Here is a 22,255-nt window from a genome sequence, read left to right as displayed (position 1 = left end):
CCTGCAGATCTCCCCCTCACTGACTGGATATCCTCAGGCCAGGGCCTCATGTTCTAAGTCTCAGTTCTTCATCCGTAAAATGGGATAATAGCAGTTGATTCCCAGTGCTGATGTGAGGGCAAAGGGAATAACAGATGAAAAACGGCATGGACTGCTCTGTACAAGGAGCTCAAGGGCAGAGGCAGCCCCAGCCCAGCCCAGGGGGCAGGTCCCCAGTCCAGCCCAGGGGGGCGGGTCCCCAGTCCAGCACAGGGGGGCGGGTCCCCAGCCCAGCCCAGGGGGCGGGTCCCCAGTCCAGCCCAGGGGGGCGGGTCCCCAGCCCAGCCCAGGGGGCGGGTCCCCAGCCCAGCCCAGGGGGCGGGTCCCCAGTCCAGCACAGGGGGGCGGGTCCCCAGCCCAGCCCAGGGGGCGGGTCCCCAGCCCAGCCCAGGGGGCGGGTCCCCAGTCCAGCACAGGGGGCGGGTCCCCAGTCCAGCACAGGGGGACGGGTCCCCAGCCCAGCACAGGGGGGCGGGTCCCCAGCCCAGCACAGGGGGGCGGGTCCCCAGCCCAGCACAGGGGGGCGGGTCCCCAGCCCAGCACAGGGGGGCGGGTCCCCAGCCCAGCACAGGGGGGCGGGTCCCCAGTCCAGCACAGGGCGCAGGTCCCCAGCCCAGCCCAGGGGGGCGGGTCCCCAGCCCAGCCCAGGGGGGCGGGTCCCCAGCCCAGCCCAGGGGGGCGGCTCCCCAGCCCAGCACAGGGGGGCGGGTCCCCAGCCCAGCACAGGGGGACGGGTCCCCAGCCCAGCACAGGGGGGCAGGTCCCCAGCCCAGCACAGCACAGGGAGGCGGGACCCCAGCCCAGCCCAGCACAGGGGGGCGGGTCCCCAGCCCAGCCCAGCACAGGGGGGCGGGTCCCCAGCCCAGCCCAGCACAGGGGGGCGGGTCCCTAGCCCAGGAACCTCTTGATTGTTGTAGATGTAGCAGAAAGGTCTGTTGTGTCTCTACTATTTTTGACTGGGGTTACACAGATGATGGTCTATTTTACAGTTCTGTTGCTTCAGTAAACAGAGATGAGAAACAACTGGAGGAGGGAAGGGTTTATTTCATCTTAACCCTTCCAAGACACTATCCATCACTGAAGGGAGTGGGGGCAGGAACTCGAGGCAGGCATTAAGCAGAAACCAGCATTACTAAATGCTCCCAAACCTCAGCTCAATTAGCTTTCTATACAGTCCAGGGCCTCCTGCCTTGGGTTGACTACACCCACGGTGAGCTGCCCACCCACTACATCAACTGAAAGTCTAGAACGTGCTCCCACAGACCACACTGATAGAGAATCCTTCAATTGAGACTGGACGTCAGATAACTCTGGCCTGTGTCAAGCTGACAGTTGCAGCTAACTAGGAGAGATGGTCTCAGTCGTTCATTTGGGTCACCCTCTGTCTTCCTCATGTGATACAGGCGGAATCTTAGCCATGGTCCAGGAGCTCTGACCTTTAGCTGTAGCCCAGGTGGAAACTTGGAGATCTGCCCTGCCCTCAGGCTTCAAGGAGGCCAGGGCTCCATCCTCATCCTAGCTCCTCTGCCCTGGCCAAAGCCTCAGGCTCTAGTTTCGTTTCTGAGCCCCTGGACTCAGTAGCACTGGATGTGTCCACTCTGCCTCTCTCACCCGCTGCTCCCATGTCCGTATCAGCTCTGGGATGTGGGCGGCGGACCACTGGACCAGCTGGTAGCTTTTGTCCAGAGACAATGGTCGGACTCCGGTTCTTTTTCAGGTTGCTGCAGTGGAGGTCTGGGGAACAGCACACACTCGGGTCAAAGGACCCTAGGACTGAATTCTGCCCTTGGATCTTGCTTGCAAATTTGTTAGTTTCTGGCAGCCTTGATTTTCTCAGAAGTAAATGGAAATAATGGTACCTCACCTGGTGGGGGGTCTTGTGAGGAAGAATGAGTTTAATTATGTGAAGAGCTCAGGGCGGTACCTTGTACAGGAAGAGCAGGATGACATGAGGCTGCTGGGCTGCTGCTGTTACATGGTTACCACTACAAAGCAAAGTCCGGTTGTGCTGAGCTCCCGGGAACACCCCCTTAGTGTCTGCTTTCCCCTTCCTCTCTAAGGCATGTAACAGAGAACCCCGTTAAAACCAAGTGATACAATCCGATCCCACTTTGGTAAGGAAAGAAGGAAATCTACAAGTTAGTGGGGGGCATTATATATTCTAGAAATGATTTGTAAATGTTTTTCCAAACTGTAGATCTTGACCCATTAGTGAGTAATCAAGTCAATTAGTAAGTCTCTGCAGCATGGTTTTAATTTAAAAAGGAGAAAAACAATAATTAAAGGGGAGGAGAAAATAGTGGAGGTCCTGGTGAGTATTCAGTCGCTATGGTGCTTTTTGAAACGGTGTTCCTGAGTTATAGTTATGTGTTTTTGTGCACACTGCCCATCACATTTCACTACGGGAGGCTGTTGTCTAGAAAGCTGGGTGTCAGGGGATTCCTTGGGATCCAGTTGTGTTTGCGGCTCCTCCCTCCTTGTTCCGTGTGGTAGAATCATGATCTCTCCTCTTCCCTGCAGGCTCAGCTGCCCAGGACCATCTGGACCTCACAGAGCTCATTGGTGTCCCCTTGCCCTCATCTGTGTCCTTTGTCACGGGCTATGGTGGTTTCCCGGCTTACAGCTTTGGGCCTGGTGCCAATGTTGGCCGCCCAGCCAGGACCCTCATCCCGCCGACCTTCTTCAGGGACTTCGCCATTAGTGTGGCGGTGAAGCCCAGTAGTTCCCAAGGAGGTGTGCTCTTCGCCGTTACTGATGCTTTCCAGAAAGTCATCTACCTGGGCCTGCGGCTTTCCAGGGTGGAGGACGGCCACCAGCGGGTTATCCTGTACTACACGGAACCAGGCTCCCACGTGTCCCGTGAAGCGGCTGCCTTTTCAGTGCCTGTGATGACCAACAGGTGGAATCGTTTTGCTGTGACCGTCCAGGGCGAGGAAGTGGCCCTTCTCATGGACTGTGAGGAGCTCGGCCACGTCCTTTTCCAGAGATCTTCCCGGCCTCTGATGTTCGAGCCCAGTGCCGGTGTATTTGTAGGCAATGCAGGAGCCACGGGCCTGGAGAGATTTACGGTGAGTTTCAGTCCTCTCCCTACAGAACTGAGAAGCTTGGGCATGAGTTCCCACACCCCAAGAAGGGTCAATGATCATTGTTATTTTATTCTTATGCCATCCAAAGGCATGGGCACCGTGTGGGAACTACTCCAGGCCTGGAAGCCAGGGATCCCAGGACTCTGCCATAAACTGAGGCAGCGGGCTTAAGGCAGTAAAGTATTATGTGATCTGTATATCATCTGAGTGTGGACATAAAGACCCTATCCTGGTTTTTCAGTGCATCCCATACTCTCCTCACTCAGGAGACTGAGGCAGGAGGATCATGGAGTCAAGGCTAACTGGGCTACATAGTAAGTTGTAAGCCTGTGTGGGAAAACAGTAAGAAGCACTTTGTTCAGTGAAAACCATGACTAAAAGAGAGCCCAGCTTGCTACTCTCGGGCGATTTCCTCTCTAGATGGGGATGGCAATTGTGCTGAAATAATTTCCATAAAGATGGATGCGCCTGCATGGTTGGAATGAGAAGTGACTTCACTTTTTTCTTTTGAACAGTGCGTCCTAAAACAAATAAACCGGAAGGACCAACTTCACCACCAGAACGGGCTTCTGCTAAAACCGTTCTAGAGACAATAAGTTATCAGAGGCTTTCATTTAATGTACATGCGTACTGAGCCAGGACACTCCATCTGAAATACTAAGGAAGGCAAGAGGCCTGGGAATCCCTGAAATCCCAGTACTCAGAGTGCAGTGAGTCATGAGCTCTAGGCGAGCCCGAGCTACAGAGTGAGCCCAGGTTAGCCTACAGACTGAGGTTCTTTCTCAAAAGAAAGGTGCACACCTCTAACCTCAGCACTCCAAACTGTGAGTTTGAGGCCAGCCTGGTCTACAAAGTGACTTCAAGACAACTAGAGCGCTACATAGAGACTCTCTCTCTCTCTCTCTCTCTCTCTCTCTCTCTCTCTCTCTCTCTCTCTCTCTCTCTCTCACACACACACACACACACACACACACAAACACATGCAATAAAAAAAAACCCAACCAACCAACTGAAAAAAAAGGCACCACCACTAGAGGGCAGAAATTGAATTTATTTGTAGCTCAGTGTGGATTCTGAGGCTATGTGTACACAGTACACGTCACACATATGTACCTGTTCCCATTGCTGGCCTTTGAAGAGTGAGCACCAGATCCAGAGAGCCGGCGGGAGTGGGTTGAGGAAGCTGCTGGCAGCTCTCCCTGTGTGACAAGATTGTCTAGCAAGGGAATCTTGAGTTTTGGAGGGGAGAGGAGACACATTTCAGGGTCTGCTGTTGAGCCAGGACCCTGGAGATTAACGTTAGACTTTTGTGGCTGTCCATATTGTGAACACACATTAAGGGAGTCCACATGCGATGGGAGCAAACAAGGATTGTCCCTGAGTGGATGGAGGGCCTGGGTGGGGTGTGCCCAGCATTCCAGTCACCTGCCACGCCCAGCCCTTGTCCTTTGCAGCGGCCCCCCTTCTCTGAGCACTCCCATCTTCCCTGGGCATTGTGATGTGCGTGTAACCCATGCCTCCTCTCTGTCTCTTCCCCAGGGCTCCATACAGCAGCTTACCATCTACACGGACCCCAGGACCCCCGAGGAGCTGTGTGAAGCCCAAGAGTCCTCGGTGAGCCTCTGTCTACCCCCCAGCACCTGCACCCCATCCCAGAGTCAGCCAGGGGAAGGCTGGGTGCCCAGCCTCTCTTCCTCCTCCCGTCAGGCAGCCTGAAGAACCTCTCATCATGGCCAGCACTGCCCGAGTCCTATTTTGGGCTTTTGGCTTTCTTTCACTTTTTAAAGCTCTTCAGCCGTCTCCTTGGAGTGGGGGCTGTGTGTCTTATGAGGTGTTCCTGTGGCTGTGGCAGTCAGTGGCCTGGTTTCCAGCCTTCCTGCCAAGAAGGGTGTCAGGATTCTAAAATCAGAGTTAAAAATGCTAAGATATTCTGGGTGTAAAGTCCTATAAAAATGAGCCTAAATTTAGGTTCCTTTTATGCTTGGCAAGCGAGTCAATTCCTAAGTTGGGGGTGGGGTGGGGTTCTGGGAGGAAAGATGGCTCCTTCCTTCCTCCAGGATGTGCTGGCTGTGACCGCCCTGGGTATAGGATGGGGATGAGGGGGTCTGCTTTAGGAGCGTCCCATCTTCTGACACACACTTGAAGACACAACTTAGTGACTGAGCCTGCAACCAATTCAGCAGGTCAGAGAGCAGCAGGGGCAGGGGGAGGAGCCGGAAGCCAGTCAGGCAGAGGCGCTGTCTGAAGGGCCTTCCAGGCAGACCTGAGCATCCGGGGCACCGTGCCAAAGCCAGACGCAGGCAGCGTGGTGTTTCCTGTGACTGTTGCTCTTTAAATGGTGTCAGCATCTGAACAAATTGGAAGCCAGTTTCATCATTTTAGTGTTAAAAAAGAAATCTGTACACCAGAGGTGGCGTTGGGGCCTGTTTGAATGTCTGAACTCCTGAGCCTGTGACGCTCACAGGGAACTAGCAGAGGGGCTAAGGGAGTTGTCGCACATTTGTCTCTGCTCTTCGTCCATGCTGAAGTATAAACAACCCAGAGGTCTCAGAGCACAGGACCCACTGTGGAGTCACAGCACAGGACCCTGGACTGACACAGGGGGCTAGCTGTGAAGGGTTAGGCAACACCGGGAAGCCACTTTGCAGGAGTGCTCCCTGAATGTGCTCCCATGAGCACCATGCACAATGGGGAACAAAGGGCGCCTGGGCATGGTTAGAAGGTGAAGTAACACAGACAGTAGCGATAACAGTGTGGATGGAAGTAGAGTAACTAACAGTGCACATGGCATTGCCCATCCAACCTCTGGTGCCCGTGTATGCATGCATGCACACACACATACATACCACATTTGCGTATGCATGCATACCACACAAACATGTATACAAATGCAAACATGTGTTCACATTCATATACACATGCATGCATACTACACACACATGTGTGGACACAGATGCAATAACACCCATGTGCATACATGTATGCAACTTCACACATACATGTACGTGCAAATGTACACACATGCAGTTTCTCCACCGGAGTCTGCTGGTCAGTCTCTGACCTTTCCAAGTACCCCAATGTAGGGAGAGATCACATACCTGTGACCACACCCCCACCCCAATGCTGTATAACCTTCTTTCCGGCTTTGCTGTGATTGGTGTAATAAAAACCTGAGTGGCCAATAGCTAGGCAGGAGGTATAGGCGGGACTTCTGGAGACAGAGGGAACTCTGGGAAGAAGAAGGCAGAGTAGCCAGTCAGACATGGAGGAAGTAGCCTGAGCAGTACAGAGAGATGGAGTAACACATCGGAATATAGATTAAAATAAGTGGGTTAGTTTAAGTTATAAGAGTTAGTGGGATAAGCCTAAGTTAAGGCAGAGCTTTCATAATTAGTAAGTCTCCATGTCATTATTTGGGGGCTGGCGAGACGAGAAAGACTCCTTACAGTGTATGGCATGACTTACCTCCTCACAGGCATCTGGAGAAGCCAGTGGGCTTCAGGAGATGGATGAAGTCGCTGAGATCATGGAAGCTGTCACCTACACTCAAACCCCGGTAAGTGGTCAACCGTCCAGGCTGTAGTCAGATGTGTGAGATCCTCTGGGGAGGCAGGGCAGGAGACAAGAAGATCCTCTGCAACCTCACACCCACACCCAAGCAAACATACCAATTACCCAGGGCCTCCTGCATGTGAAGGCAGACGTGTTCTGGGCCTTGGAGATCTCTCTCAGCCCCTCTGAACCTCAGCTGTCCTCTACACTACAGAGTGGTGATGGTATCGGTTGTACCTTAGGGGGTCCCCGGAGAATTAGATGAGACAGGGTGAGTTTCAAAAGGTGTCAGGCACGAGGGAAACAGCCCTGAATGATACTCAGTGCTGCCTTGGAGCCATGTGAAAACAACCCTCATCATATCCTCCTGGGAATGTGATCTGTAGCTAAGAGGAAAGGGCTTCCAAAGTCAGACCATGGGGATGGCAAGGAGCTCACACACAGAAGTGTGTGTGTGTGTGTGTGTGTGTGTGTGTGTGTGTGTATTAGACTAGCAAGGAGCATCTGAGCTGCAGGCAAAGGAAGTTCCCAGGCTGGGCTCATCACTGTGAAGGCACTTCTGATAGAAAGTAGGGAGACAGAAACAAGGCAGAGATTGTAAGTTGTAGACCTCAGGAGCAGGGATGTGGGTGTGGCCAAACAGATCCATATTCTGCTACAGCTAGAAGGACTTAGACAGACATGTATGGCAAATTGCCGATATTACAGATGGGCAGAGCGATCCAGAGAGGGAAACTGGGCAAGCTAGGCTGGAGCACAGATCTCCATGGGTTTGTGGTCCGGGTGGGATTGTGGAAGTGTGCCCCGAAGACCTTGGCCAGTCTTGCCTGAGATGGGGAAGCCAAGGAGTCCACGCACTGCTTGGGGCAGTGTTGGAGTCTTGTGTGCCCATTAGGCCCAGCCTCCCATGGGCATGTTCTGGGCACAGGGCTCTGAGCATGATGCTGCTTCGTGGTATACAGGTGCATAACATAGAAGGAGGCTGACTCAGATAGAGGTGCTAACAACCCGTGGTAGTCCCCAGAGAGGGCCAGAACAGGACAGAAGGGTTTGTGAGTTTGAATGGGATAGGAATTTAGGAGAGAAAAGTGGAAACAGGCAGCTTGGGACAGGTATAGAGGGAAGCAGAAGAAGAGGGCTGGTGTTTCTGCAGATGCAATGCCTCTTCTTCCTTACAACCGCCCTGCAAGGAAGGTGCCGTTCCTCACCATGCAGATGTAGAAATGGGTGCCCGGGGTGATGAGCAGCTCTCCAGGGTCAGACAGCAGGAGAGGCAGGGATCGAGCCTCCTGGGCCTCTTCCCATTTGTCTTAGTCAGGTTTCTATTGATGCAGTGAAACACCAAGACCAAAAAACAAGTTAGGGAGGAGGGGTTATTGGCTTATTTAGTTTATACTTCCATGTACCTGTTCATCATCAAAGAAAGTCAGGATAAGAACTCAAGCAGGGCAGGAACCTGAAGGCAGGAGCTGATGCAGAGACTACGGAAGGATGCTGTTTACTGGCTTGCTCCCCATGGCTTGCTCAGCCTGCTCAGCCAGGACCACAGCCAAGGGATGGCACCACACCCACAATGGGCTGGTCCCTTCTCCATCCATCACTCATTAAGAAAAATCCACTGTGGCCAGATCTTATGGAGGCCTCTTTTCAACTGAGTTTCCCTCCTCTCAGATCTGGCCGCACTAACCGACATAAACACTATGTCAACAGCGTTGCGGGTACAGGGACTGATGTGTGTCGGGGGAGGGGCAACGCCAGCCCAGAGAGGTTTCGACATTGATCTCTGAGGACCTGAAGCAGTGACAGAAGGAAAGTGTCTGGTGGTATGGTGCACTTGGAGTTTCTAGGGCAGCCCATTCCTCCCTTGTTCAAGTTGTTAAGGACTTGGGAGAAGCACTGTACATCTGAGTCCTGCCCAGAATGGGGCTTAGCCTTGGTGTCCCTGCCTACGGGCCTTCAGCAGGGGACCTGTCCTTTCCAAGACAGCTTCCCCCATTAGTGTGGAACATGCCTGCGCCGTGGGTTAGAATGAGAGGTGGACAGGTCCAGAGACACAAGTAGTCCTCGGCACACCGCAGTAACGGGCGAAGGCTTGTGGTGTAAACTGGCTGCTGAGTATTCCAAGAGGCCAGGGAACTCAGGGCCAGACTCCATGCCGGACACGGAGTTCCCTGTTCCTTTGGGACCACCCCACACGCCTGCTTCTTGGTGTCTTATTTCGCCAACCCCCCCACAGCTGTCCTCTAATCTAAGAGGATCCCCTAGGCCCTGCCCTGTTGGCCCCAAAGCTGCTGATCCCCAACATCCACGCTCCAGACACCATCCTCAGGGTTCTTCTGTCCTGCAGGTGTCCCTGTACCTACACAGGTGGCTCACTCTTGAGACTTTGCTGCTCTGCCTTTAGTGTCACATCAGGGAGGGCTTCTGAGGTCTATTCTGTAGGAGTAGGCATGGAACAATCATGCCGTTGCTGAGGCCGCCCGGCCTGAAGGTGACAGAGACAGATACTGGGCTGTGGATCCAGAGTGCTCTTGGTCCACCCTGAAGGGCTCTGTGGCCCCTTCAGCACAGGGAATTCCCCGTCTTGGTCTCAGACAAGCCTTCCTTTCTCTGTCTGGCATCTTTCTTAGTCAGAATCTCACTTCCCCATGCCCAGCCTTTGTAGTTTGCCACTCTCCAGGACACGGGCCCTAACGAGCAAACTGAACTAGAGGTGGCCTGCCGGCCGTTCCTCTCCACACTCCCGTTCTGTGCCTGTCTCTCCTGCCCAGTCGGCTGCAGCTCACATACCTTTGCTTTTATGCAAACCTTGTCTCTGGCTGAGTTAATGTTAACATGGCTCTACCTGCGCGTCCCCTGTGCCCAGCTGTGTGGGACTCACAGACATCTGTAACAAGGAGCCTCCCGGGTGGCTTCCCTGGGTGTTCAGTGTTTCTGGAGTGAAGAACAAGAATCCACATTGGCAGAAAGCTCTGCGGGCGATTCCCAGACACAGCCAGGCCTCCTTCCAGCCACACCTAAGGGCTCTCGGCTTCCCAGACAAACCATCTGGGACTTCCTCCCAACAGCCCTGTGCAGTTCTGTTTGCCTGGAACCCCCCCCCCCACTCCACCCCCACCCTTCCTTCCTTCTGGCAAATTCCTACCCACCTCAGGATCCAGGCCAAGTCCTCCCAAGCAAGGCCTCTCCTGCCACGCCCCTCCCTAGCTTGGCCCTTGCTTCTGCTCTCCTTTGTCCCATGAAATCAGCTGCTGGGGTCTGGTTAGTGTCCCTCTGTGACCTGGCAGTGGAGAAGGGTATTCCTTTCTCCAGCCCCAAGGCTCAGCTACAACCTGGTACTCAGTGTATCCACAGGAACCTAGCTGTGGAATGAGTGCATCTCATTGTGACTCTGAGGGTTGGCAAAAGACAAAACAATACCATGAAAAAGTGCTAAAGTCTTAGATATTTCTACCTGGTCACAGCCCACACTTGGTTCCTCTTCTGTGTCACCTCTGAAGCCAACAGTCGTGTGTGCTCAAGGTGAGATGCCTCACTTTCTCCCCAGTCAAACCCTTGGAGTCTCAGCTTTCCCCAGAGCAGGGCCCTGGTGGTTATGGTGGTCTGGTAAGAGTCACCGTTAGATTTTTGTGCCTGTTAAGATTCACCGTTAGATTTTGTGCCTGGTAAGAGTCACCGTTAGATTTTTGTGCCTGGTAAGAGTCACCGTTAGATTTTGTGCCTGGTAAGATTCACCATTAGATTTTGTGCCTGGTAAGAGTCACCGTTAGATTTTTGTGCCTGGTAAGAGTCACCGTTAGATTTTGTGCCTGGTAAGAGTCACCGTTAGATTTCGGCTGAAAGGCAGTCAAGGATTCAACTGAGATCTCTTTGAGTAACAGCTCAACCTGTTTCAGGCTTGTCCTCTCTTTTGCTCAACCTCACGTTCTCCAAGAATCTGACCCTAGGCCCACATAGCTTACAAAGTACCCTGGCTTCCAGCTACTGGTACCCCTGGAGGCTACATTTGGGCTTCCATGGACTTTCCTAGCTCCATCAGAGACCCATGGAAACCAGCCTCCTCCTCTGCCCCTCATGGGGGAAGAAGATATCCAGGAGGGGTCAGTCCTAGCTGGGTCTCTCTGCTTTTCCTTGGGAGTTCCAATTCTTTCAACACCCTGCCTAGCTCCTGCCCCCTGAGCCTTTTCAGTGCTCCACCAAGGCCTCCTGCTCTGGACACCAGCATCCCTAGCGTGGACTCTTCCAGCCGCTAGGACCCTCTTCACTGTCCCTGCCCCTGCATCCAAGCCCATCTCTTCTTCGATTCATCTACCATTATGCTGCTTCTATAGTCTCTGACCTGCAAGTTTTCTTCAGCCACGGCTCTAGCCCAGCTCCGCTAGCTGAGACCTGGTGTCTTCAGCACTCCCTCTATGCTGTGTTTTGGAACTCTGCCCACCTTCAAGGCCTGGTCCTTACAGCCTTCCTTTGTCATGGAGATGACACTGCAATACATCATCCGCAGTGTCTCAGGTTTGGTGCTCAGAGACATTGTTTTCTGACTTTGTTCATCTCAATCGCAACTTTCTAGCAATATGGGATGTTTCACTTCCAAAAATACACAAATATCCTTAAGCGTTTGCAGAACATTTCTTTTTCTTTTTCCAGATCTATGCATTTTTTAATTTATGTGTATGGGTGTTTTGTCTACATGTATGCATGTGCATCATGTGTGTGTAGTACCCACAGAGGCCAGAAGAGGGCATTGGCTCCTCAGCAAACAGTTGTGATACCAAATGAGTGCTGGGAACTGAGCCCGGGTCCTCTGGAAGAACAGTCAGTTCTCTTAACCACTGAGCCATCACCCTATCCTCTGTAGAATAGCGTAGTGTCCCATTGCACAGTGGAGAAAGCTTAGGCCCAGGGAAGCTGTCTAATTTGTTAGTCAACTAAATACAGAGCAGGCATTCAAGCCAAGTCTAACTATAAGGACTGAATCAAGAACTCCTAACAGCCCTCCCTGTTACGATGGAACAAAGGTTCACCTTTTGCACAGTGGAGTCTAGCATGAAGAGGAGAGCCTGCTCTTGTTTAGATGCATACGGAGTGCTACAGTAACAAACAAGGCGTCTTAACACAGCAGAAATGTGTTCCTTTTCCACAGTCAAGTTCAACAGTAGATCATTCACTCAGCCCCCTACCCTCCCCAGCAACCCAGAGTTTAGAAAGGGAAGAGACCCATGCTCTCAGCACCCAGGGTTGATCCGAGGACAGTCAGGAGTGACATCGTGTTTCCTGCCTGGATTTCCAGCTTGCTTTATTTCCAGCTGCTGGGTTTGTTTCCGCCTAGCTGGTAAGACTCATTAAGACCCGCCTGGCTTTGGAGAAGCTTTGCAGGTGCAGGAGCTTCCGTGGAAGGAAGCAGACACATGCATCTCTGTCAGCCTTGCCCACCGTGCGGCTCTGGGGCTGGATTTACAGGGTGTTGCTGATGCAGCCTGACTCACTGACACCACTGCTCACCCATTCCTGAATCCAGCATCTGCTTTGTGCCTGCTGGGACTCAGACATCACAGAAGTGTGGTCTCTGAGCTCAGAGACCTTAGTCTGAGGTCAACAATATCTCCCCAAACAGTGAGTGGGTGGAGTTACACCCAGCACGTGCCTCTTTCAGGTCTGGGAGGTGTGATGCTGCCCAGAGACACAGCCAGTGTAGGCATTTGGGATTATTCAGGATTCTGTAGATAAATTACTGTCCGTATTTTTTTTTTCCTGCTTCACTGTTAGGTAAATCCTCTTTTACTTAAAGGATTCTTTTTAAAAGTAAGTTTCATTTTTCTCTCTTCAGCCTAAAGAAGTACACGTTGATCCCATAAGCATGCCTCCTACTTCATCCTCTCCTGCTGAGGACACGGAGTTTTCCGGGGAACCTGTGCCAGAAGGAACCCCAGAAACCAACTTGAGCATCATTGGGCATAGCAGCCCTGAGCAAGGCAAGTCCTGACACACACATGAGAGTGGTGGTCGGCCATGGAGTGGTCACCTTGTATGCAACATACAGAACTCACCTCCCTATTCCTTCACCCTTCAAGGGGAGAATGACAGCCACTCCCCTGAAACACAGGACAGGGAAACTGAGTCACAGAGAAAGCAGGTAACCTAGCCAAGCCTATGTGGCTTGGGAGTGGCAGGGTTGGCACTTGCTCTCCCACGGCTGAGCCTTTAGCTCTCGGGCTCCACCTCTGCTCCCCCTGCAGGAAAGGTTAAGAACCATTGCTGCTAACTGAGTACCTACTGTGCGCCAAGTGTGTCCATTCTTCTCCAGGTTCACCAGCTTGCCTTCTAGTCAATATGGCTAGCTGCAATTTTACAGGCAGGAAAAGCCAACCCTTGAAAAGGGGGCAGGCAATGTGTCCACAAGCTCAGAGCCTCATTTCAGAACCCTCACTTGCTCTCTGGGTCTCAGAAGATCTGATCAGCTAACCGATGGCCAGAGCCTGGTGTGGTCTCCTAGAAGACCAATGGGGACCTGAAGAGCAGAGCAGGCCTCAGAGGCCCCACGTGCTGCTCCTCCGCATCTGCCACCACACCGAGGTGCACACGCAAAAGCCAGAGAACATGCGTGATTCCCCCAAGCAGCAGATTGACACACACCCAAGGCCCGAGAACACCTTTTCCCAGAGGGTGGTCATTTGTGAGCCTAGCTTCAGCCAAGGCCAGAACTCTGAGCTGTCAGGGAAAGGTCACTCACTCCCAGCAGTGCTGCTCACCCAAAGTGCCCATAGCGGGGACCGGTTGAGCGAAGTCGATGTCTGCCATCTACATGAGGGGATGACCTAATGAGTTATGGGCATGCCAATGGAGTCTGTGTCCTAGGAGCAGACTTCAACACGGCTACTGCCACCACTTTGAATACATGTTATTTGCAGGTGTGTGGGATACATTACTCATTTGGTCCAACATACGATGTGTGGTAGGACTTCGGGTGGTTTTGATTCTGTTAAACTTCTGTCTCAAATGTCACTTACAGTAATAGTTAGCCTTGTTCTCTTTGCTTCTGCCACCAGCTAATGAGTGTTACTTTAAAAACTGACCTTGGGGAGTCTGTGGGTAAGACACAGAAAATAAATACTAGGAAAATTATAAATAATTTAATAAAATTACAATGGAGCTAAAGAGTCTTGATGATGTAGCCGTGGGCAGCCCCCCCACCTCAGAGGGGTAGGAGGAGCCTGACACGGCTTTGAAAGAAGCCCTACTTGGCCGTCTAATTGCCCTGGGCCTAGGGCATGGCTAACGCTGCAAACTTTCTTAACCCTTCTTGGGGACTGTAACTCTTCTTGCCTCCTGGTTAATGGGACGCTGGGGCCAGTCAGTAGCTGCTTACACAGCACCCCCTGGTGGTCAGAGGAGGGAGGACTCAGGCACAGGCCAATGTCAGACAGAAGGATCACCACTCCTGGAGTTCTGTGGAGAAAACGGGGACCCGCACAGGGTCTGCTGGAGACATTAGGGCACATGTAACTGCTACTTGTATGGAGAAACTCTGGCCTGGAGACAAGCCTGTCTGGCTTGCAAAGCCCCTCCTAACCACTACTCTCACTGTGCCTTTACTCCTCTGCAGAAGGGGTTGATTAAGAGAAGTCTGGTAGCACAAGCCTGTAATCCCAGCCAATTAGAAGACTGCAACAGGAATATATAAGTCCAAGAGCTGCTTAGGCTGCAGAACAAGTTCAAACCCAGCCTGGGCAACTTAGTGAGACCCTTTCTCCAAATAAAGATATAAGAAAGGGTTGGAGCTACATCTCAGCGAAGAGACAGTACTTAAATGAGCTTTCGTGAGAGAGCTTGCATGAAATCGTCAGTCTTCAACACTGCTACTAATTGTAATAGTAATTAATAATTATTGTTATTTTAAAGTTGTGATTAGAGCAAGATACGAGCATTGGGGTGTTATGGAGGAAGCTGAGACTGTGGAATTCTGGTCTGGCAAGAGGTTGGTGGAATAGTTCCTAGAGAAGAGAAAAGGTATCTAGCAGGATAAAGGGCATGTATTCATTTTAGTGGAACCTTTTCTTTGCTTTTAGGATTCTGTTTGTCTTTTGAAGCTCTCCCCACAGGTGTGCGTATGGCAACAATTCAATAAATATGGAGTTGTAGGAACAACAATGACAACAAAATAATAATAATCTCCCACTTTCTTTCCACTCCTATAATCTGGAAGAAGCCAATGTTCAACACTGTGATTTAGTTATGTATATACATCAATATATAGATGCCTACACAAATAATATGTGTGCTAAGTAATAACTACTGCATAGCATGAACATGCAATAGAATCACATGTGTCTCATATATATAGTCACAGTCCTTTTTCCATTCATTGACTACAAAACCCAGATGAAAATGAGTATTTGTGAGTTATTTTCTGTGTGCTATGTGCCAGGTGTCTTCCCCAAAACTTTCTCCATATCAGCTAGGTCAAACGACGCGTAATCCTCAGGATAGTTTCTACTCAATGAGGTGGGAACCATGATCTCCACTTGCAGACGAAGGAACTTGAGACACAGGTTAAGCATTTGCCTTGAGTCATACTCTGGGAAGTGGCAAAGCAGGACTCCAGGCAGCAGGCAGTGCCAGAACCCGTGATGCCACCAGGCCTTAGAGCCTTGCCCTGTTGTCTGGGCTGGCCCTTTCCTCTTGACACTGGTTACGGAATCATGGACACCTTCCCAAGCTACTAGGTAAAGAGTGGCCTTGCTCTTTTCCAAGACGGCAAAACGTTGACAGCACGATTTTTGCTTGCTGTAGGGTCTGGTGAGATTCTGAATGACACACTGGAGGTCCATGTTGTGGATGGGGACCCCAGTACTGATGATGGTTCAGGGAATGGGGCCTTGCTGAATGTCACTGATGGTCAGGTGAGTGAGTGGTAAGTTTGATATGATGGCTCAGTAGGGGACTCACTTGCTTATTTCGATTTAATGATGACTGAATGTCCTCAGGACCCATGTCCCCATGGCCAAGCTTCAGGGGTACATCAGCATAGACCCCAATTTGTCTTCACCCATGCTTGGTGATGAATGCTGGGTCCTTATGAAGACCACAGCCCTCCTCAGGACAAAACATTGTTAACTGTGGGTGTGTCTACACTATTCTTGGCAGTTATCTTTCATATCTACAAAGCCAGTTTGAGAAATTCTTGATTTGGTAGGGTCACATTTGGTGACGACCTGAGTTTGGATCCACAGTATGCCCATGTAAAAGTTAGGTGCAGAAATGAATGCCTGTAACCCCAATATGAATGACAGGGGGACAGATAGAGATCCTAGGAGCTTCGAAGCCATTCAGTCTTGCTGAAATGGCAAGCTCCAGGTTTAGTGAGAGACCCTGTCTAAAAAAATAAGGTCAAGAGCAGTGGGAGAAGGCAACCGATATTGCCTTCTGGTCTCCACAGACTCCTGCATGTGTGAATGCACCCATATGAACATATACACCCCTACCCGCCCTACCACACCACACACACACACACACATATATACACACATACACACACGCACACACGCACACACATATACACATACACACATACACATATACACATACATACATACACAAACATACACACACACATATACACGCACACACACATATACACATATACACATACATACATACACATATACACATACATACATACACACACATATACACATACACACATACATACATACACACACATACACACACATATACACGCACACACGCACACATATACACATACATACATACACACACACACATACACACACACACACCTTCCCTACTCATTTGCTTAAACAGTATCTCACCTCGAATTCTGGCTTATCTGAAATTCAATATATATCAGACTAGCTTCAAACTCACAGAAATCTGCCTATCTCTGCCTCCTGAGTGTTGGAGTTAAGGTTTTTCACTGTCACTTCCAGCAAATATGTCTCTTTTTGTGACACCTGTAGCCATGGCTGCTGCATTTCTCCATTTGTTGTGGGACTTTATAGAAATCTTTTCTCTGCCCAGAGGAAACTCAATTATGAAGAAAGAGAGAAAGGCATGTGAGGGCTGGAACAGGCTGAGGAGGACAGACTGTTTGTTGCCTGCGTGTGGCTGAAGGGCCGCGGAGAGCAATGTCATTATCCTTATGTCTGGATGGATGTACAGGGGAGGTCACAGGAGATCGGTGTGTCTAGACAGCATGTCCAGAGCGGGAGCATCTGACTCAGGAGGCAATGGCTGTAGTCACATGGTCTGCGGACAGATGTTAGCATGAAATGCGAGACATCAATGCCGTAGAGATGCTGCCATCTCCCGGCTTTTTCAGGTCTGGGAGTGTTCTGACGCTGGGGTGAAGTCATGAATATGGAGGAAGCTGCAGGAATGCCAGGTGCCAGGGGGCATGCAGTAGCCCAGATACGCAGCTCTCTCCAGCTACAGGCTTGATGGTCAGAGCTAAGGGACCGATGGCAGGGTCTCTCACCGTGCCCCTGTTCCCAGGTGCTATCAGCAACGGCCACTGAGGAGGCCAAGGTGCCTGTCACTACCACCCTGAAAGCAGAGACTGGCAGTGTTCCTACTGGGAGCCCCACCCTGGCCGCGTCCACCCAAAACTCCAGGGAAGTGGCCACTCTGGTGAGTAGCTTGAACACACATTTCACTTCTGCTAGGTCTTGTCCTGGGTAGAAGCAGACACTAGCCTCCTGTCTGTAAAACGCAGAGCAGAAACACTATGGGGTGAGCCCAGGTGACTAGGAGCCACTGGCTGCAGGGGTAGTCACTCACAGGGACAGGTCTGCAGAGAGCCATGCCGCACCAGGCCCTGGCCCTGCTCGCCAGGGCTCATAGTCATTAGGATAGGCTGAGTTCCCAAGACACAGGGGTTAAGGGACAAAGGACTCCCCAAATACTCTGGGAGTCATCTTGCAGGTCAGAGAGGCAGAAGGTGAGCCTGGGAGTTTGAGAAAGTCACCAAGCAGATGAGACAGACAGATGGTACAGGTGGGACAGACAGATGATACAGGTGGGACAGACAGATGGTACAGGTGGGACAGACAGATTTACAGGTGGGACAGACAGATGGTACAGGTGGGACAGACAGATGATACAGGTGGGACAGACAGATTTACAGGTGGGACAGACAGATGGTACAGGTGGGACAGACAGATGATACAGGTGGGGGGCAGAGGAGCAAAGGTGGTCCACCAACCGGGGTCTTTGGGATCTTCCCATTCAGGGTCCTGAGAGTGAAGAAAATCTGACAGCCGAAGCATCAGGGGATGGTGAGGTGCCCGCCAGCACTGCTGGGGACGCAGAGGCCGCCACGATGCCTGCTACAGAGCCACCTCTGTCCCTGCTAAGCCAGAAGCCAAGGCAAGAGGCCACTCTGGTAAGGAGGAGGAAGAGTTAGGACAGCCTTCTCAGCCGGACACTCAGCAAGCCCAGATGCCCTGACAGGGGTGTGTATGTGTGTGTGTGTGTGTGTGTGTGTGTGTGTGTGTGTGTGTGTGTGAGCACCTCTGCCCAGTGCTAGTTTAAGGTGGGACCTGCCTGCCAGGACTGCTGTGTATATATGGCTCAGACCATGTGGTCTAGCAGGGCGTGGAGGGAGACAGGGGTGATCAGTGTGGTCAGAGGAGTAGGGAGGAGTCTCAGGGCTGTGTGTAGAGTCGTTTGTCCCCATCAGCAGAGCACAGGGACCTTGGGTCAGGGGTGTGGCCTGTGTGTGAGGGGAAGAGGTATTGGTGTTGCTGTGGGTTTTCAGGAGAAGGGAGACATCGTGCAGACAGGCAGGCCCAACAGGACAGAGGACAAGGTCAAGCCGCCTGAAGTCTAGAAAGGCTGGACACACACCCCAGCTGGACACTGACCGCTCTGCCCCTGTGATAGCCCATAAAGGTTCTTCACCCACCAGATTCAAAGCTGCCTCCGCGCACCACTCCTGAGTTCCCTCCCCATGCGAGTGGGACAGTCCTATCCCAGCTGCCTCATGCAGAATGATCTTCCCTCCTCCTCGGTCCCACATCCCATGAGAATGGGGTCCTGTTGCTTTTCTGCCTAAGTCTGTAATTCAGCGGCATAGGCCCTGAGGAGGCTCCCTCCCCAACCAGGCATTGCCCGCACATCTCTGTAACCTCTCTCACGAAGCCTGGCTGGCTGCTCCCCTCTTCTGGGATGTTCCGCTGGCCTTGACCTACTGACCCAGCTCCCTTGAGAGTCACTGGCCTTCTTGGCTGCACTGGGGCTCCTGTGTTCCCGACCTGAGGCACGGCTCACCCCTCAAGCTTCCCTTGGCTTCTTCTTGTTCTGCGGTCTTCCCACACCCCTCCTCTCTGCAGAGAGCCTCCCCGTCCCCTGCCTTCACCTTCTTGCTTGGCCTTCAGAGTCTCAGAGTCGGCCCAACACTGCTTCCCCAGGAAGGTGCTGGCATGGGCTGTGATGGCTCCTGGGCCTTGTCCTTGGGAGACCTGGTCCTAATTGTATTGGTAAACAGCTCCATCCCTAGGTCATGCCTGGCTCCCTAGCAGACCACGAGTCTGGTGGGGGCGGGGCTTAGTGCCCCCCTGCTTCCTGGGGGCTTTGCTCCTTTCAAGTGGTGGGCACTGAGTGAAAACATGAAGGCAGTGGAGCCCTCCAAGGTCAGTAACCCACCTTCAAGCTCCTCTGCGTGCTCGCTCTCCTGTCTGTAACACGCTGGGCAGGCAGCCCCATGGTCTTCTCTTGCATCCACACAGAGAATTCTCAGGTCACCCAACTGTCACACGGATGAGTTCAGAGAGTAAAGTGTCTCTCTGCCCGTCTTCCATTTTCTCCTTAAGGACAAAGTATGTGTCACAGTAGGAGAAAACCAGGGACCAGGCTCCATTTCTACCAAGTCTTAGCCTGATAGAAGCTGGAGCTGAGCTAGCAGAATAGCGTGGAAATAGGCGGGCTGCCTGCAGAGGGGATGAGCTCCCCATGACTGGCAGTATGTGAGCTAAGCCCAGATGTGCACTGAGCAAAGATGGATTCCAGATGTGGGCCAACAATGCCCAGGAAGGTGTATTCTGACTCTGAGCCCCAGAGGCCTGTTCACTCAGCTACAGTCCTCCCTTGACGATTACAGGGAAGGCCACAAAACAGCTGCTGAGATCTGATGGTCCCAGGGGTTTCCTTTTTACAGCATGTGCACAGCCACCAAAAAAAAAAAAAGAGGGTGGGGTGGGCATCACATGGCATAATCTCATGCCATTCTATTCCAGGGTCCAAACGGTGAAGAATGGCTAACCCCAGCTGTGTCTAAAGAACCCCTTGGCGCTTTTGAGGAAGAAGAAGCCAGCGGGACTGCCATTGACAGCCTGGATGCCTTCACACCCACAATGGCCCTTGAGAAAGCCAGCGGGACCCCTGCAGACATCCAGAATACTCTCACACCCACAGTGGCCCTTGAGCAAGCCAGTGGAACCCCTGCAGACATCCAGGATGCTCTCACACCCACGGTGGTCCTTGAGCAAGCCAGCAGGGGTCCTACAGACACCCAGGATGCTCTCCCAGCCACAGTGGCTCCTGAGCAAGTGTTTACTGCTGTAAGTTGCAGCTAGCATCCTCTCTGACTCATGGAGGGGGTGGGGCAGAAAGGGATGCTGAGCCAGGAGCCATTAAGGTCCTCCACAGAGGGGCACACACCTTTGGCTGTGTTGTGAGACCTTCGGAAACTCCAATTGAACAGGGAAGAAAGACAGTGACGAAAAGAGCCAGGTGTGGGGTTTTGTCCCAATCGGCCACCTCCTATCTCTGACTAAGAACTTACCTAGGGATCACTGTCCCAAAGATAGGAGGAGTTTCTAGCAGTCACTTCCATAAGCGTTTTGACATTGGACAGACATCACAGAAATGACACCCCCAATTCTGCAGCCTTGTGAACTGGGGCCACAATGACCCCTGTTGCTGATCCCCTTTGCAGGCACCAACTGATGGAGAACGCCAGGCGGCATCCACCGAGGAAGCTGAGGAGGAGGGTTCCGACAGCATACTCCCCAGTGGGCCTCCACTACCCACACCCACAGTGGCTCCCGAGAGGCCGGTCACTCCGGTAAGTTCCTGGGAGTTTAGACTCAGCTGGCAGATCTTTTAGTGTGGAGAAAGGCCACCCTGACCTTGTCAGGGTCGGTTCTCATCTTGCTTTGTGAAGATAGTATTTGAGGACCTTTGGCCTGAGGAGCCCTAGGAGACTACAGTTTGGGTAGGGAAAGGCAAAAAATAAATACAGAGAGGCCTTTCTTCAGTCTCCAATTGTCTTTGTAATTGCATTAAAGTTAGCAACGTCTCAGGGTGTAAACCCTGAGTGTAGGGCTCGGCAGGGTCTACAGAGATGAATGTGTGTGGGCCTGCCCGGCCTCCCAACTGAGGGTCTGAGGCTGTGGGCTGCTACTCCTAACCCTCAGCCGTCCTCTGGTTTCTGCCGGCTTCCGGTCTGCACATGACAGTTGGAGAGTCAGTTGGGAAAATGTTCAGAACCATGTATGCACACACATGCAGTCACCAGCTCAGGGGTGGCCCCTTGCCTCAGAAAGGCAGGCAACTCAGAGTCAGGCCTGTGCGGATCAGGGAGCAAACTGCTCTTCAGGGTGAAGGCGGTCCTCAAGGAGAACCTCCTGCAGGTCACGGGGGTAGCTGCCAGCTGTTGCATCTGAGAGACATGTGTGGGGTCACCCTGAGCCTCCAGCCTGTGCAGCTCCTGTGCATGGTTACCCTCCTATACCCTCATGTCCAAGAGGTAAGGGAAGACCCCGAGCCTGAGAGAGAGACGGGAAGTGAGGGACCACTCCCAGAGATGACCCGACTGCAAGGGCACCAGGCACAGCCTGCTCTTTGCTGAAAGTGTTCTTACTGACAACCTAGACAAAGTGACACAGAACAGCACAGTTACCTCCCATGACCGCCAGTCTGTACCCATCTTACTTAGCTCTTCTCCCTCCTACCGCTTTGAGGCGGGATGGAGAAGCCAGGAGCATTGTTGGAAAACCCTAAGCATCACAGTCAGTTACCTTGTAATAGTTCATGGTGCATTGCCAGTAGATTGATTTGAGACCTTTAGGGCGTTCGTTTGTTTTTGTTCTTTTTATAATCACAATGTCATCATCCATCTAACAAAACAGTAGCCCTTCATATCTCCGATGCTCAAGTTGACTTTTCTCTCTCCCTTTTTTTTCTTTTCATCATTTTTAAAATTTATGTTACAGAGTTTCCCCTCCCTCCTCTCCTATGGGACTCTTTAATGCCTGTCTCCATCTACACGTTACATGTGTTGATGCTGTATAAGTAGTGACATGACTCTTCCATGATATGGTTAAGAGGAAGGTTTTCGTTAGAGATGAGTGTGAGGGGAAGAGAGAGAGACAGAGAGAGAGAGAGAGGGAGAGGGAGAGGGAGAGGGAGGGAGGGAGAAAGAGAGAGGGAGAGAGAGAGACAGGGAGAGGGAGAGGGAGGGAGGGAGAGAGAGAGAAAGAGAGAGGGAGAGAAAGGGCAGAGAGAGAGAGAGAGAGAGACTATATAATAGCAGGGTCATAGGAGAATGGGTAGCTGTG

At 52.0% G+C, this 22,255-nt stretch overlaps 1 protein-coding gene across 2 annotated transcripts in view; it reads left to right on the top strand.

Moving 5' to 3' along the window:
* Nucleotides 1-22,255, top strand: part of Col15a1 (collagen type XV alpha 1 chain) — a 109,903-nt gene that overhangs the window by 35,677 nt on the left and 51,971 nt on the right. For both annotated transcript variants that reach the window (XM_040738621.1, XM_040738618.1), the window contains exons 3-11: nucleotides 2,560-3,107; nucleotides 4,665-4,739; nucleotides 6,601-6,681; nucleotides 12,505-12,649; nucleotides 15,468-15,577; nucleotides 17,190-17,324; nucleotides 17,926-18,078; nucleotides 19,931-20,254; nucleotides 20,632-20,760. In XM_040738621.1, coding sequence (XP_040594555.1) covers nucleotides 2,560-3,107; nucleotides 4,665-4,739; nucleotides 6,601-6,681; nucleotides 12,505-12,649; nucleotides 15,468-15,577; nucleotides 17,190-17,324; nucleotides 17,926-18,078; nucleotides 19,931-20,254; nucleotides 20,632-20,760 — 1,700 coding nt within the window. The remainder of the gene's footprint in view (nucleotides 1-2,559; nucleotides 3,108-4,664; nucleotides 4,740-6,600; nucleotides 6,682-12,504; nucleotides 12,650-15,467; nucleotides 15,578-17,189; nucleotides 17,325-17,925; nucleotides 18,079-19,930; nucleotides 20,255-20,631; nucleotides 20,761-22,255) is intronic.

This window comes from Mesocricetus auratus, unplaced genomic scaffold, assembly GCF_017639785.1.
Source record: "Mesocricetus auratus isolate SY011 unplaced genomic scaffold, BCM_Maur_2.0 Super-Scaffold_6730, whole genome shotgun sequence".
NCBI classification, from domain to species: domain Eukaryota; kingdom Metazoa; phylum Chordata; class Mammalia; order Rodentia; family Cricetidae; genus Mesocricetus; species Mesocricetus auratus.
Note: the sequence above shows the minus strand (reverse complement) of the source record. Positions and strands in the feature narration are given on the sequence as shown.